The sequence below is a fragment of the Amblyomma maculatum genome, chromosome 1 (genome assembly GCF_055883805.1).
Source record: "Amblyomma maculatum isolate TAMU_Amacu chromosome 1, ASM5588380v1, whole genome shotgun sequence".
Taxonomy (NCBI): Eukaryota; Metazoa; Arthropoda; class Arachnida; order Ixodida; family Ixodidae; genus Amblyomma; species Amblyomma maculatum.
Genome location: NC_139344.1, coordinates 255,940,276 through 255,951,972, shown reverse-complemented (window position 1 = coordinate 255,951,972; position 11,697 = coordinate 255,940,276). Strand labels below are relative to the sequence as shown.

Here is an 11,697-nt window from a genome sequence, read left to right as displayed (position 1 = left end):
GGCTAAATGCTTGGATTTCGCGAACTGCAGCACTGACAGTGTCGTCCACTCTTCATTCGAACACGCGGCCGCTGTCTTCAAAGCGCCATTGTATCCAACACTGCGTCGCATACCTAAACAAAGTGACGCTAGCACAAAATAACCTGTAGGTGGTATATGTAGGTGGTTGGCCGGGTTAATATAGCGACTGTGTTCAAACTAAGCGTGGACGATCCTGAACGTTTCATAGAGGAAGGATATACATTTTAAATTACCGCGCTCTTGCACGGCATTTGTAGTGGCGCTGAGATCAGTGATGGGCGCATGCAAATGGACAAAAAAAAAAAAAAGAAAAAAAAAAAAAGAAAATGGGAAAAAAAAAAGAAAGAAGAAAAAGCACCGAGTTTAAATGCAACAGTATTTTGCTGAATTTGAAACACGCACTGAGTGCACTTGCAATCATCGTGTTCAGCGGTGTTTAGCGAACATTGCGAACATTTTGACTGCCGGCGTTATTGGCGTTGTTAGTTATTTCGACGACTCGAGACGCAAGCCATGCATGAGCTCCGTGGACGAAAGATGACGAAAGCGACGAGGTGCTGTGGTGCTGTTTCAAAAACTACCGGGCTCATGTGAACGCACCCCGTTTTTCTTGCTGGTTATAATTTGTGGGTGAATGTGTAAAATTTCAGTAAATTCACCAGTCGATCAGCTTTGAATATCTGCATACGTCAGAGTACAGCGTACTGTGGATCTATCAAAAAGGCAGTTTACGATGGACAGCGTAGTAAGCGTCATTTTGCCGGCAGCAGGAACTGGCGAAAGGATGAAGATGAAAACGCCCAAGCAGTTCTGTGAGGTGCAAGGAAAGCCGGTAATCTGTCACACTATTGGTGCGTTTCTCCAGTACAGTTGGATATCGGAAATTGTTGTGGTGTATCCTCCAGACAAGTACTCGCTAGTAGTTAGTGCTTTGAATACCGCTGATTTGCTAGGGAAAGTTACGCTCGTGTCTGGCGGTGCAACTAGGCACATGTCCATAATGAACGGCATGAAGCAGCTTGAACAAGATCCTCCGGACATTGTGATAATTCACGACGTCGTGCGACCCATCGTACCAAAACACGTAAGATAGTTCACGCTTGGTGAAAGACAGTAATTATGTGTAGTTCCGCAATATTCAAACATGTACGCTTGTGGCTTTTGTTGCAGGTGTTGGAGGAAGTTGTGCGGGAAGCAAAGCTGCACGGTGGAGCAGGGCCGGTAGTACCTCTTGTGTCGACAGTACTGAAGATAGACGACAAAGGATTTCTCGAAGAGGCACTAGATCGGTCCAGATATGTTGCGAGCGAGACACCGCAGGCATTTCAATACCCATTACTGATGAAAGCATATCAGAGGTCTACAGAAGAAGATTACACTAATGGAACAGAATGCCTTGCACTTTTGCACAGGCACTGCGGAGTAACACCTAGGTTAGTACCAGGGACAGATGAGCTGTTTAAGGTCACATATAGAAAAGATCTCTATTCTGCTGCTGGAATGATACAGGATGCACAAAACACTGCCATTCCGGAAGTAACTGAATGATTATAATTTCTGCGATAGGTACATGCTAGAGCACCTGTCACAGCAGAATGAATGAATAGATCACCCGCAATCGTCACCGGGGCAAATAAAAAAAAAACATTAACCTATCATACTAGTGTTGCTTTGTACCCTAGAGGCTTGCTGTACCCAGTTGCCATATTTGTCGTGTGCACAGTCTTGTGAGGAAAGTTTTAATGTCGAAGTTAATGTAAATAGTTGTACAGGTGCGTACATAAGTAAACTGTGCACCCTTTTCTGTTCCAACTGAAATGGTGCCTTCCCTATTAGACATACAGAAATATTATTTGTCCTTGAGACAGCACACTAGCATCTGCTAGCAGCCTGCACTTACCAGAGCTGCCAATATCAATTAAGCAGTGTGTCATAAATGTTAAAAGCCAACAGCTTGCTCCATTTACTAATGTCTGCACCTGTACAGTCGTGAGCAAAAGTGGTATACAACACTCAGTCTCTGTCGGAGCTCAAGAAAACTGCGTGCTAACTTCATCTAGCAACAGCTACCTAATATCGAGACAATAGTGGCGGTGCCCCATTTTATCCACATGCATGTGTCACTGTCGCTGTCCCTTACGCAGTCATTAGGTGGCATTTCAATGCAGTTTTCCCGAGCTCTGTCACTGGCTGAGTGTTGTATACCACTTTTGCTCACGACTGTACATCTTTGCCACTTCTGTGCAACTATCATGTTTGTATATATTGTGATGAAGCTGTTTATTTCATCAGTGCACATTTGTGAATGTATAGCTACAGCATGCTCTGTCATGGTCTACTGTCAAAATGGCTTAGCTAACAGGCGGCTTTATTGTGTTTACATGTTTTCGAAGCATGCAATATTGCATTTGTAAAGGAATGCATATAAAGCAGAACTGTGAACACATGGATATATTCAGCTCTTTGAAACTGCACAGACATTTGCATTGTGTGTGACCACTTTGATGCCTAGCATTGCTATTTCACCAGGCTTTCCTACTACTTTATGGACTTTAACCAGAAGTGATGTAGGCTTGAATCTAATCTTTCGGTGAATGCATACTGTTGTGTTGGCCGAGGCAGTCGTTAGTAAGGAGAGCCGGGGTCACTCACGCTGTTTCATGGCCGAGAGCCGAGAGGCAGGAGGAGTGTTGTCCGCCGGGCGTGCACTGATCTCGGCTGCAATGTTAGGGGCAATCGGAACTCGAAACTATGCGCAACGCCAAAGACTTCGTCCCGTGATCGGACAGCATTCGCCGAGCCGGTCGTCGCAGTTAGTCATGAGCAAAACGACACCTTTTTAAAAAGATGCGTGGAAGGTAACTCCGGCCGACACAACACATACCAAGTGCAATAACCTTTGTACTGAAGCTGTACGTAGTCATCGTACAGCACGTGGTAATGTTTATTGAAGCACCACTGCCATCAAGGTGCATGTTTTATTTTCATGCAACACTTGTGTCTGTCCTTTTGGGAGGAAAAATGCTTGTGGACCACTTACTTGCAATGGCTATCAGTTCATGTTATACCCACATTGCTTATTTGCAAGTAATGTTAGCTTTAACGGAGTACAGTCGCATCATTTTTGTTTGCATGCTTCTTTCATTGTATTAATGTGTTACATAAAGTGTAACACGTTACTATGCATGGATCATCATGTGGTATTTGCCTGAATATTTCTGCCGAATACAGTCGTGCCTCGTTAATATGGACACATTGGTTTCCGACCAAAACTGTCCATAAAGCGAGTTATCTGTAATAACGAGTCGTGAATAAAAACAAAAATGATTTTATTGAGAAAAAAGAATTGTAATTAATGACTGCTTTTGTACATAACGGTGTGCACTGGACTCAAAATTTCACAGAACACCAGCAATTTTGAGTGCAATATCATTGTCATTGTTGTCTTCGAAAAATTGTAGTGTAGTCTGAAGCGACTCGCTTACAATGACAACCGTGATGGTGGGCTTTGTTTTGGTCGAACTTTTGAGCACGAACTCCTCACTGGCCGATGAATCAGCGTCCGATTCTCTACTCACTGCCACTTTCAAAATGGCCTCGTCACTGAGCAAAGTAGCCGCTAAGTAGCTGCTTGAGATTCTCCTGAGGCGAGGAAACAGCTGAGCTGTCGATACTAGTCCCTCGCAGCTTGGATTGACTGAGATGGCTTTTGCCGCTTGTATTTACAGATTTCTTCGCGCCTGCGTTCAGCTCTGTTCTTTTGCGTTTAACTCCCGCCATGCCAAAAGCAAGACTCAAGTTGAGGGTTACAGGCTTCTGATGCTTTGCCTTGTTAACCTTTCTGCCCTTCCGTTCTTCTGATTCTTTCTTTTTTTGCCTTGTACTGTTTCTGTAAGGAAGCAAGGGAGTCAAGTTGGCAAGCTGCTATGCAGAGGGCTATCGAACATCCCATCTTCTTGGCGCCGGTTTTATGTGTTCCTATAAAACAAACACTGCAAGCTGAAGTACAGTTTAGAACGACGGCTAGCCGACTACGAAGAGCTCAAACCTTTTTAAGGCTGCATCGTTGACTCAAAGCGAAGCCGACATGCGGGCCGCCTAGTATGCAAAATGTGGCAGTTCGGCAGCGCAACAGGGACGAAAACCAGAAGCATGAGAGGGAAGCGCGTCCAGGGCTGGGTCCCAGTTGCGTGTTCGTACGTCGCTTTACTTTGTGAGTGTGTCTTAACTCTCACCGAAAAGCGTGAACAGCTTCATGGAACACACATTGCGCTTTGGGAAAGAAAACTTTAGTTCCCACCGCCACTGTAGGCACTTGTCTTTCTTCCTGTCATTTCTTTCTTACGCTTTTGCCGGCCTCTCTGTTCACGTTCAGCAGAATTTATTGCAACCACATGTTGCTGTTTTCCTGACTGCGGCGGCACTTCCTCTGCACCCAGAAATCTCCTGGTTCCCCCCTTTTGGGTTCTTTCTTACGCTGACCCTCGGTTTGCTGTGTATGTTTCTCTCCGCTCTTGCGCGCTCTCCCCCCCCCCCCCCCCCTTCAGAACGGCGACACGCCCGCTTTGGTTCTTTCAAACCCCACAGGACTCATTCAAGCATCCCGCCGTATCGGCTGTCGCGTAGGTTCGCGGGCGACGTGCCATTCTTTAACTTGCATTCGGTCTCCTCTGCTTTTTTTCAAGCACTGTCCATATTAACGAGACAAAAATACATGGGCCCAAGTGGGGTGCGTGCATTCTTCCCTGTCCATTATCCAGACAGCGAGTTTCCATATTAACGAGGCATAAATACATTGAAAAGGTTTCGTCCCCAGAAAAACTGTCCATAATTCGGGTCATCCATATTAACGGGTGATGGCTGTGGCATCGTTTAATATAGGTCACATGAGGGATGAAAAGACTGCTATACCATCGCTGCTTCTTCTCTCATCATTCCGGTTCTCAAGGCAGGCAGCATTGTAGTTAAGGTGATGAAGGAGCGATTAAATCAGTTTTTTTATCGCTGATGTGATTTATACAAAACTTTGATCTCATAGTCAATGTTCGGCTGTTGAAACCAAAACAAATGAGTAAAAGCAATTAAATAAATTATTTAGCAGTCGTAGGTAAACACCATGTGATGATCCATGTACAGTCGTGAGCAAAAGTGGTATACAACACTTGGCCCGTGGCGGAGCTCGAGAAAACTGCATCCAGATTTTATCTAGCAACAGCTATCTAAGATCGAGACAATACTGGCGGTGCCTCATTTTATCCACATGCATGTGTCGATGTCGCTTTCCCTTCTGCTGTCGCTAGATGACATTTCGATGCATACCACTTTTGCTCACGACTGTACAGTAATGTTGTACACATCATTAGCAAGAAAAAATGCAGCCAAAATTTAGTGTCTGTGCCCCTTCAATGCTATTTGTTTCTCTTACTTTCTTGAATACTTTTGTGGACAAGGTTTATTTAAAACTGCTAACAAAAGGAAAAGCGCTACTTGGAAAGTGTCGCAGCGAAAAGTGCACTACTCGGGAATAGTTGCGTGTCTGCTGGTTGACCTTGACAAAGCAGTTGTTCCTTCCAGGCACTGGCCCCTGACCCACAAATTGCTGTCACACACACAGACACAGCATCCTTCAGGAGGAGTAATCGGCAATTCCTAGCCGTTCTCAGGACAGGCCGAGGTGTCCTTCCCGCGGAGACAGTGGGAGGGTACTGTGTTGTATTATGAAGACATGCATCTTTAACAAATGTCATGGTTAGCCCTTCAACTCTTTCGCCATGCCTATCCAAATAATTAGTGTGATTAGAAGCAGAGACACGACACTCTAGTTTCACATATATAGTTTTTTTGTCTTCTGCTGTGGAGGTTTGTTTTTTAACCGCACCATGAGAGCTCCCAGCCTGGTGTGATTGTATTGAGCAAGCAGTCTTGTTTTGTGCTGATTGCACTCAAAAAGGTGGTTATCATGTGACTGCAGTGCATAAATCACGACTTATTGGATGAAACTGACAGCAACGAATCTGGAGATGACATCCATCCGGCTTTTAGAAATCAGTGTCCAAGACAGCTGTTGTTAAATCAGTGTTGTTAAAAAGTAGCTCTATCAGAGGGAGGGTCTCTATAGTGATTTGAGCACAGGTGGAAAGGGAAATGAATGAAAGAGAGAAAATGGCTGGTGGCCTGTTTTGTGTATCATTTTATACAATGGGCAGAAATCATTTTTCTCAATCTCAGGTTTTAGAAAACATTTTAATAGTTCTTATTAAGACTCACCGCAAAACTAAACTGACGAAACAATAGAGGAGAAATGTTAACACTAGCACTGACAATAGAAAATTGTTGCCTGCATCATATTCATGCAGTCCTTATACATTCAAGTGTGGGGTAGTCTCAGACCCCTCTTTAATATTGATGGGGGTCTCGGATTTCCAGAGACCCTCGAATTTAAGGCCAGTGTAGTTCACTTGTGAAAATCCTATGCATAAGCCTCACATTATGGGTGAACATTGAAACTGCTTGCTTCGCTTTGAAAGGTGAAAATTTTAACAAGTAACGCACAAATTTTTGCAGTGCCTATGAATTTGCTCATGCTTTTTGTCTCTTGGGGATTCAGAGAATGACATAATTGTCACAAGGCCCTTTTTATTTTTTCTGCTGATCAGGAAGTTCTAAATCTGTACTTCTACGACTTTCCATTACCTGCTTAATATGCGCTGCCAAATGTATAGTACTCTTGAATTCTTTTTTTTTTCAATCTTTACTTTTGCTGCATATTTAAATGTTCTGGTCAGTGACCGAAATTTCAAGCAAAAACGTTTTTTTTGTAATATGCTCCGACTGTCCTGCTTTTTTTCTTTTCAATCCTTGAATAGAGTATCATTAGCGATGTTTCTACATCCTGCAATAAACCAGAATGTCGAAGTTGATAGCTCAATAAATTTTCTAAACACACCAGCTTGAAGCTGCCTTCCTTTATTTTCTGCAGTAAGAAAAAGAGTTGATGCCCATTTTTGGAAATAAGTGACATGCCAAATTATATACAAGTAGAGTTTTCACTTACATGTAGAGCTTGAACAGATTTTTGGGTCAATGTGGTCTTGCGAGGAGTGCTTTTCAATAAACATGCACGGCACTATTTAAGGATGCTGTGTAGAGCAAAAGGGGCATGCATGTAGAGCTGTTGGCTAGAGTGTAGTGATTCGTTTCCCATTGTGGAAAGTGCTGCTAACAAATGAGGCAAGATCTGTTGCATGAGAAATTGCTTACACCTCTTGGAGGCTTCCCATGTTCTGCACCGACTCCCGATGGTGTTTTGGTGAATAACTGTTCAATGTGAACAGTGGGAATTCGTGCTACTCGTTCCTTGATAACATACTGAAACTTACTGCGCTGAAGAACTTTTGCATTTCTCCCAACAAATTAACGAAGGCCACAGGTTGCTGAAATGATGCAGGAGCCGCAGTCACACCGTTGGGCCTAATGCTATTTGCATATTGTCAATACACGATTGCAGTCATGCGATGTGCACAGCAAGCAATGAGTGGTGGCGCACGGTCCGTATATCACTGATGTTGCTATTGCCAGTCGTGCAGTGCACACTGAGCGAGCAGTAACTGCGGCCATAAATAAATTCTGTCAGCTGTAAACAAACCTGCGTGAATGCATTTTCCATACCTCTGCATACGAATTTCGATTGTCCTTTAAGATGTGAACAAGTTTTGAGACATTGAGATTTGCATCATTGGGATTCTTCTGTAATGCAGATTAAAATGAAAAGTGACAGTTTGTTTAGAAGCTGCATATGGGATACAAATGAGTAAAGCAGATAAAAAGCCAACAATGGAAATGAAGAAATGTGTGAATATGCTTCTTTCAGACGATCTGTCACTTATCATTTTACTACCTTCCGTTATCATTTGATGCAACTGTAGGTGAGGTGGCACGAGCAACACGAGGAAGCATGTGTAAAAAAAATTAAAAAATTACAGGGTGCACCCAAGTCTTATGTGGGGGAACGCGAAAGCATTGAGAGTTCTGTCACGCCGCCTGATGGATTCGCCTGACACTATTGCTCACGCACCTCGCCTGCACTTGCACAGGTGACTTAAGCGTATGGCATATTTACCTAGGTTAGATGGAGTGGTGCAGATGGAACTTCATGAAGATGACAATGTTCACTGCACAGTGCAAGAGTGTGTTGCAGTTTTACACAAAGCGAGATTGGCTGTGGTGGTAGTATAGTACTCTCGTGCCTGGGAAGGTGATCTGGTTTGGTTTGCGTGATTTAACAACCTAAAGCGACTCGGGCTATGAGAGATGCCGCAGTGGGAGGGCTCCGGAAATTTCAATCACCTGGGGTTTTTTAATGTGTGCTGACATCGCACAGCACATGGGCACCTTGCTTTTTGCCTTTATCAAAGAGAGGCCGCCATAGCCGGGATTTGATCCTGCATCCTTGGGCACAGCAAATGAGTGCCCCAACCACTGCGGTAGGGCCCATTATGCATCCGCGGAACAAGGAAGTGTGTTTAAAAATATGTAGTGCCATAGTAAATTATCAGTTCATAACTCTAGCGGTGTGTACTATCCTTGCCTACTTTGCAGTAGTCAAAATGTCCCAAATGAATAACCGACTAGCACAATTAAAAGCCTTGGCTGCATGAGCTCTTTACAAAGGGATCGTGCATTGTGTACAGGAAGCTGCTACAACACCAAAGAGGACCACGATTCATGTGGAAAAGAATGCACGCACTAATATAGACTGCTCCGAGACCACCACAATGCCACTGCAACAGGGTGCAAGTGACCACTATGCAGTGGCCAAATAGATGTCCGTTACAGTAGTGCGAGTGCAACGCACCCATTTGCGAGGTTTTGTAAAGAATAAAGCCCCAGATGTTGGTCCTTTATACAACTTTGCTAATCGTGTGACAGGGACTCAATGCCCAGCACCACAAATTAACAGGATACTGATTTACCAAATAGAATGGCTTTTGTATAATGTGGAAATTTCATATTACTCTTCCATAGCTTGGTCATCAAAAGGGGTAGTGTACCAACCAACTGCATGCACCCAGCTAATGTGAATAGAAATTCATACAACCTTTACTAGAGGTTCCCTCATTAAAAGGTTAAGGATACAACAGATGCATAATGCAGATAACTACAAACCTTACTTCAATGTGAATTTTGAACAAACTAGCAGCACTTCGATTTCTGGCCAATTGAATTTCTATACTTAAAGGGGTGGTGACATGAAACTTTTGTTGTGCAGTTTTTCTTTGGAATGATGTGTTATTACATTAGTAAACAAGCATCACTACATGGAATTAATGCGCACCCAGTGAAGGACTCCTCATTGAATTTCTAAGTTTTGGTTTCAGCAGCTAGTAAATAGATCACAAGTAGATAGATCGAATGAGGAATACAAAGACTGCAATATAATTGCTGCATTAATATTTTAGTGCATTCCAAACGTTACACTAGCCTACTCCAGAAGTCAGTATGGTAGTGACTGGACAAACGTATACAGTATTGGATTTTTTTTTTGTGCCTCCCATAACTTCAGACCTACTTTTGATATTGCAATTTCTGTTCAACTGCTAAAACTGAAGCCAACACTAATCGGAAAAGAAATTTGACTAAATATAATTTACCAAGTGTGGGTGTACCTCGCATAGTGATCCATGTTTAGTAATGTTTTGCGCATCATCTGAAAACACAAAATTTTGCTGCTTTCTTTGGAATCCTTTGGTAGTTTAAGTCATGACACACAAGAAGAGTGTTCATAATGCAGGTTTAATACTAGTATTGCATCTGCAAGAGCACATGATACAGGAATGCACAATGACAAGACAATGTCTAGCAGGCTCCTCCTGTACAAATTACAAGCCTGGATTACATGTAAAATTTATGCACAAATAAAGCTTTAAGAGGCTTGCACAAAAGTGCAATGTGACAGTTAAAAACGTGCACAACAGTTAGACAATACAGCATTGGTATGCTCTACAGACAAAATGGCCTGCATACATTATATATAAAGTTCTTTTTAGTTCACAGGTATAAACATATAAAAACAATTGAAATGCAAACCATAAGGTTGCATGTGTCTAAATCTTTCCTCATATGAAAACATGCATCCGCTTTTAAGTTCTGAATAGTGTTCCTACACATCTCCATATTCACAGCGGTAAGCTCTGTGGCTGCAAATATATACACAAGCTACAGTTACAGTTGTACTCAGCAGTAACCACTAAAAACATTCAGGCAAGCAAGACTGGCAAGGTGATACCGGCACAATAATACCAATCAACAGCAGAACATACTAAAACATGTCCGTTTCATTTAGAGCAAAAAAAAAAAAAGTTTAAAATGATATATGCACAGGTATTATGTATTACTACACTATACATAGCCAAGCAAAGCATGATCTTGAGCAAATATGCAGCGATGACATGATGCAAACAATACAAGGACACAATTGTAAAGCAGTGGTTAAGTTTCTACAGCATACTCGAACACAATGGGATTGTTCAAGCATTGGCACATTTAGAGATCAAAGCTGGTACGCTTACACACAGTCAGTTCTATAAACACTGTCATTTATGCCATGCAATTATTTATATAGACTTAGCATAGCAGCAGTTTTCTTAACAAAATTAATTAAAATCATAAGTATAACTAAAATTAAGCCTGCCTAAGAAGTAAGCCTCTGGACTTCACAAGGATGTCTAGTAATGTAGTCTTGCCATCATGCACAAACCTAAGAAAGATATGGTTCGCACAGTATGCCAACAATGATGCTTGTCAAAAAATGCAATGAGTTCTCCCAAATCAGCACATCACAGGAGGAGCATACTGAACCCTGCCGCTGCAAACGGAAGTCAACCTTCCGTGGCCTCAGATGCGGTTCGTGCCATCTTTTTTGTGACATCCTGAGGAAAGCTTAAGTTTCGGTTCGTAGGTGGCCTTTCGGGTTTCTTCGGCAATACTGGTGTTCCTTCCTTACTACCTTCCTTGGCAGGTAGAGGAGGCTGTGGCTGAAATAAAAAATTTGAATTTAAAATTTTACATCAGCTGCACTGCCATCAGCATGGATCACAGCACTTGCGACAGCAACAAGAAAACACACCTTCGCTCGCTTACATACGTAGTACCATGCTCTGTGCCGGATACAAGGGTTCAAGATTCAGAAGAAATATGAGATGAACATGTTCTGCTCACTCGATTCTTGGTCATGCCAGGAATGCTCAGGGAAGGCTTTCGTGCTGGTAACAGTGGAGTATCTTCGGTCACATTGGTGTAATCAGCATAGGCCTGCTTCTGAGGAAGAGGTGGTGGCCTGTCAACCTCCTGTGGAGGTTCTGGGGAGCAAGCCGGCCCGATGGAGCTGGCCGGAAACATGGGGAAGCTCATAGCAGTAGCAAGGCTTGGCGTAGTTGCTCCTCCAGTTGCTGCTACAAAATGCACATCACAAACAGCGAGACAGCCAGTCAATCCACACAATGCATGGGCAAGCGTTTCGTAGTCCAACCATTGCTGAATAATCAACAAGCATTCTGAACATAAACAGGAAAATGGTTAATCCCAAATGTTGAGCCACACACAGAAATGGGAGGCCATAAATACCAGCTTGCATTCTTTGTTTCCCTGCACTACTGCATATTAAGGAGGGTACTTAAA

General features: G+C 43.0%; 2 protein-coding genes across 4 annotated transcripts in view; one reads left to right on the top strand and one right to left on the bottom strand.

The window, feature by feature from the left end:
- The first annotated feature begins 451 nt into the window (after positions 1 to 451).
- On the top strand, positions 452 to 6,969 carry LOC146206276 (D-ribitol-5-phosphate cytidylyltransferase-like). Its single transcript, XM_084590896.1, has 2 exons — positions 452 to 1,105; positions 1,192 to 6,969. Exons 1-2 carry the CDS (start codon positions 755 to 757, stop codon positions 1,567 to 1,569), a joined length of 729 nt encoding a protein of 242 aa, XP_084447022.1. The 5' UTR covers positions 452 to 754; the 3' UTR covers positions 1,570 to 6,969.
- Positions 6,970 to 9,794: 2,825 nt separating this feature from the next.
- mbc (dedicator of cytokinesis protein myoblast city) overlaps positions 9,795 to 11,697 on the bottom strand; it is a 99,116-nt gene continuing 97,213 nt past the window's right edge. For 2 of the 3 annotated variants that reach the window (XM_084590895.1, XM_084590893.1), the window contains 2 exons: positions 11,239 to 11,471; positions 9,795 to 11,054 (listed from right to left, as the gene is read on the bottom strand). In XM_084590895.1, the coding sequence (XP_084447021.1) occupies positions 10,899 to 11,054; positions 11,239 to 11,471 (389 nt within the window). In that variant the 3' untranslated portion in view covers positions 9,795 to 10,898. The remainder of the gene's footprint in view (positions 11,055 to 11,238; positions 11,472 to 11,697) is intronic. The other variant, XM_084590894.1, reaches the window with a different exon arrangement.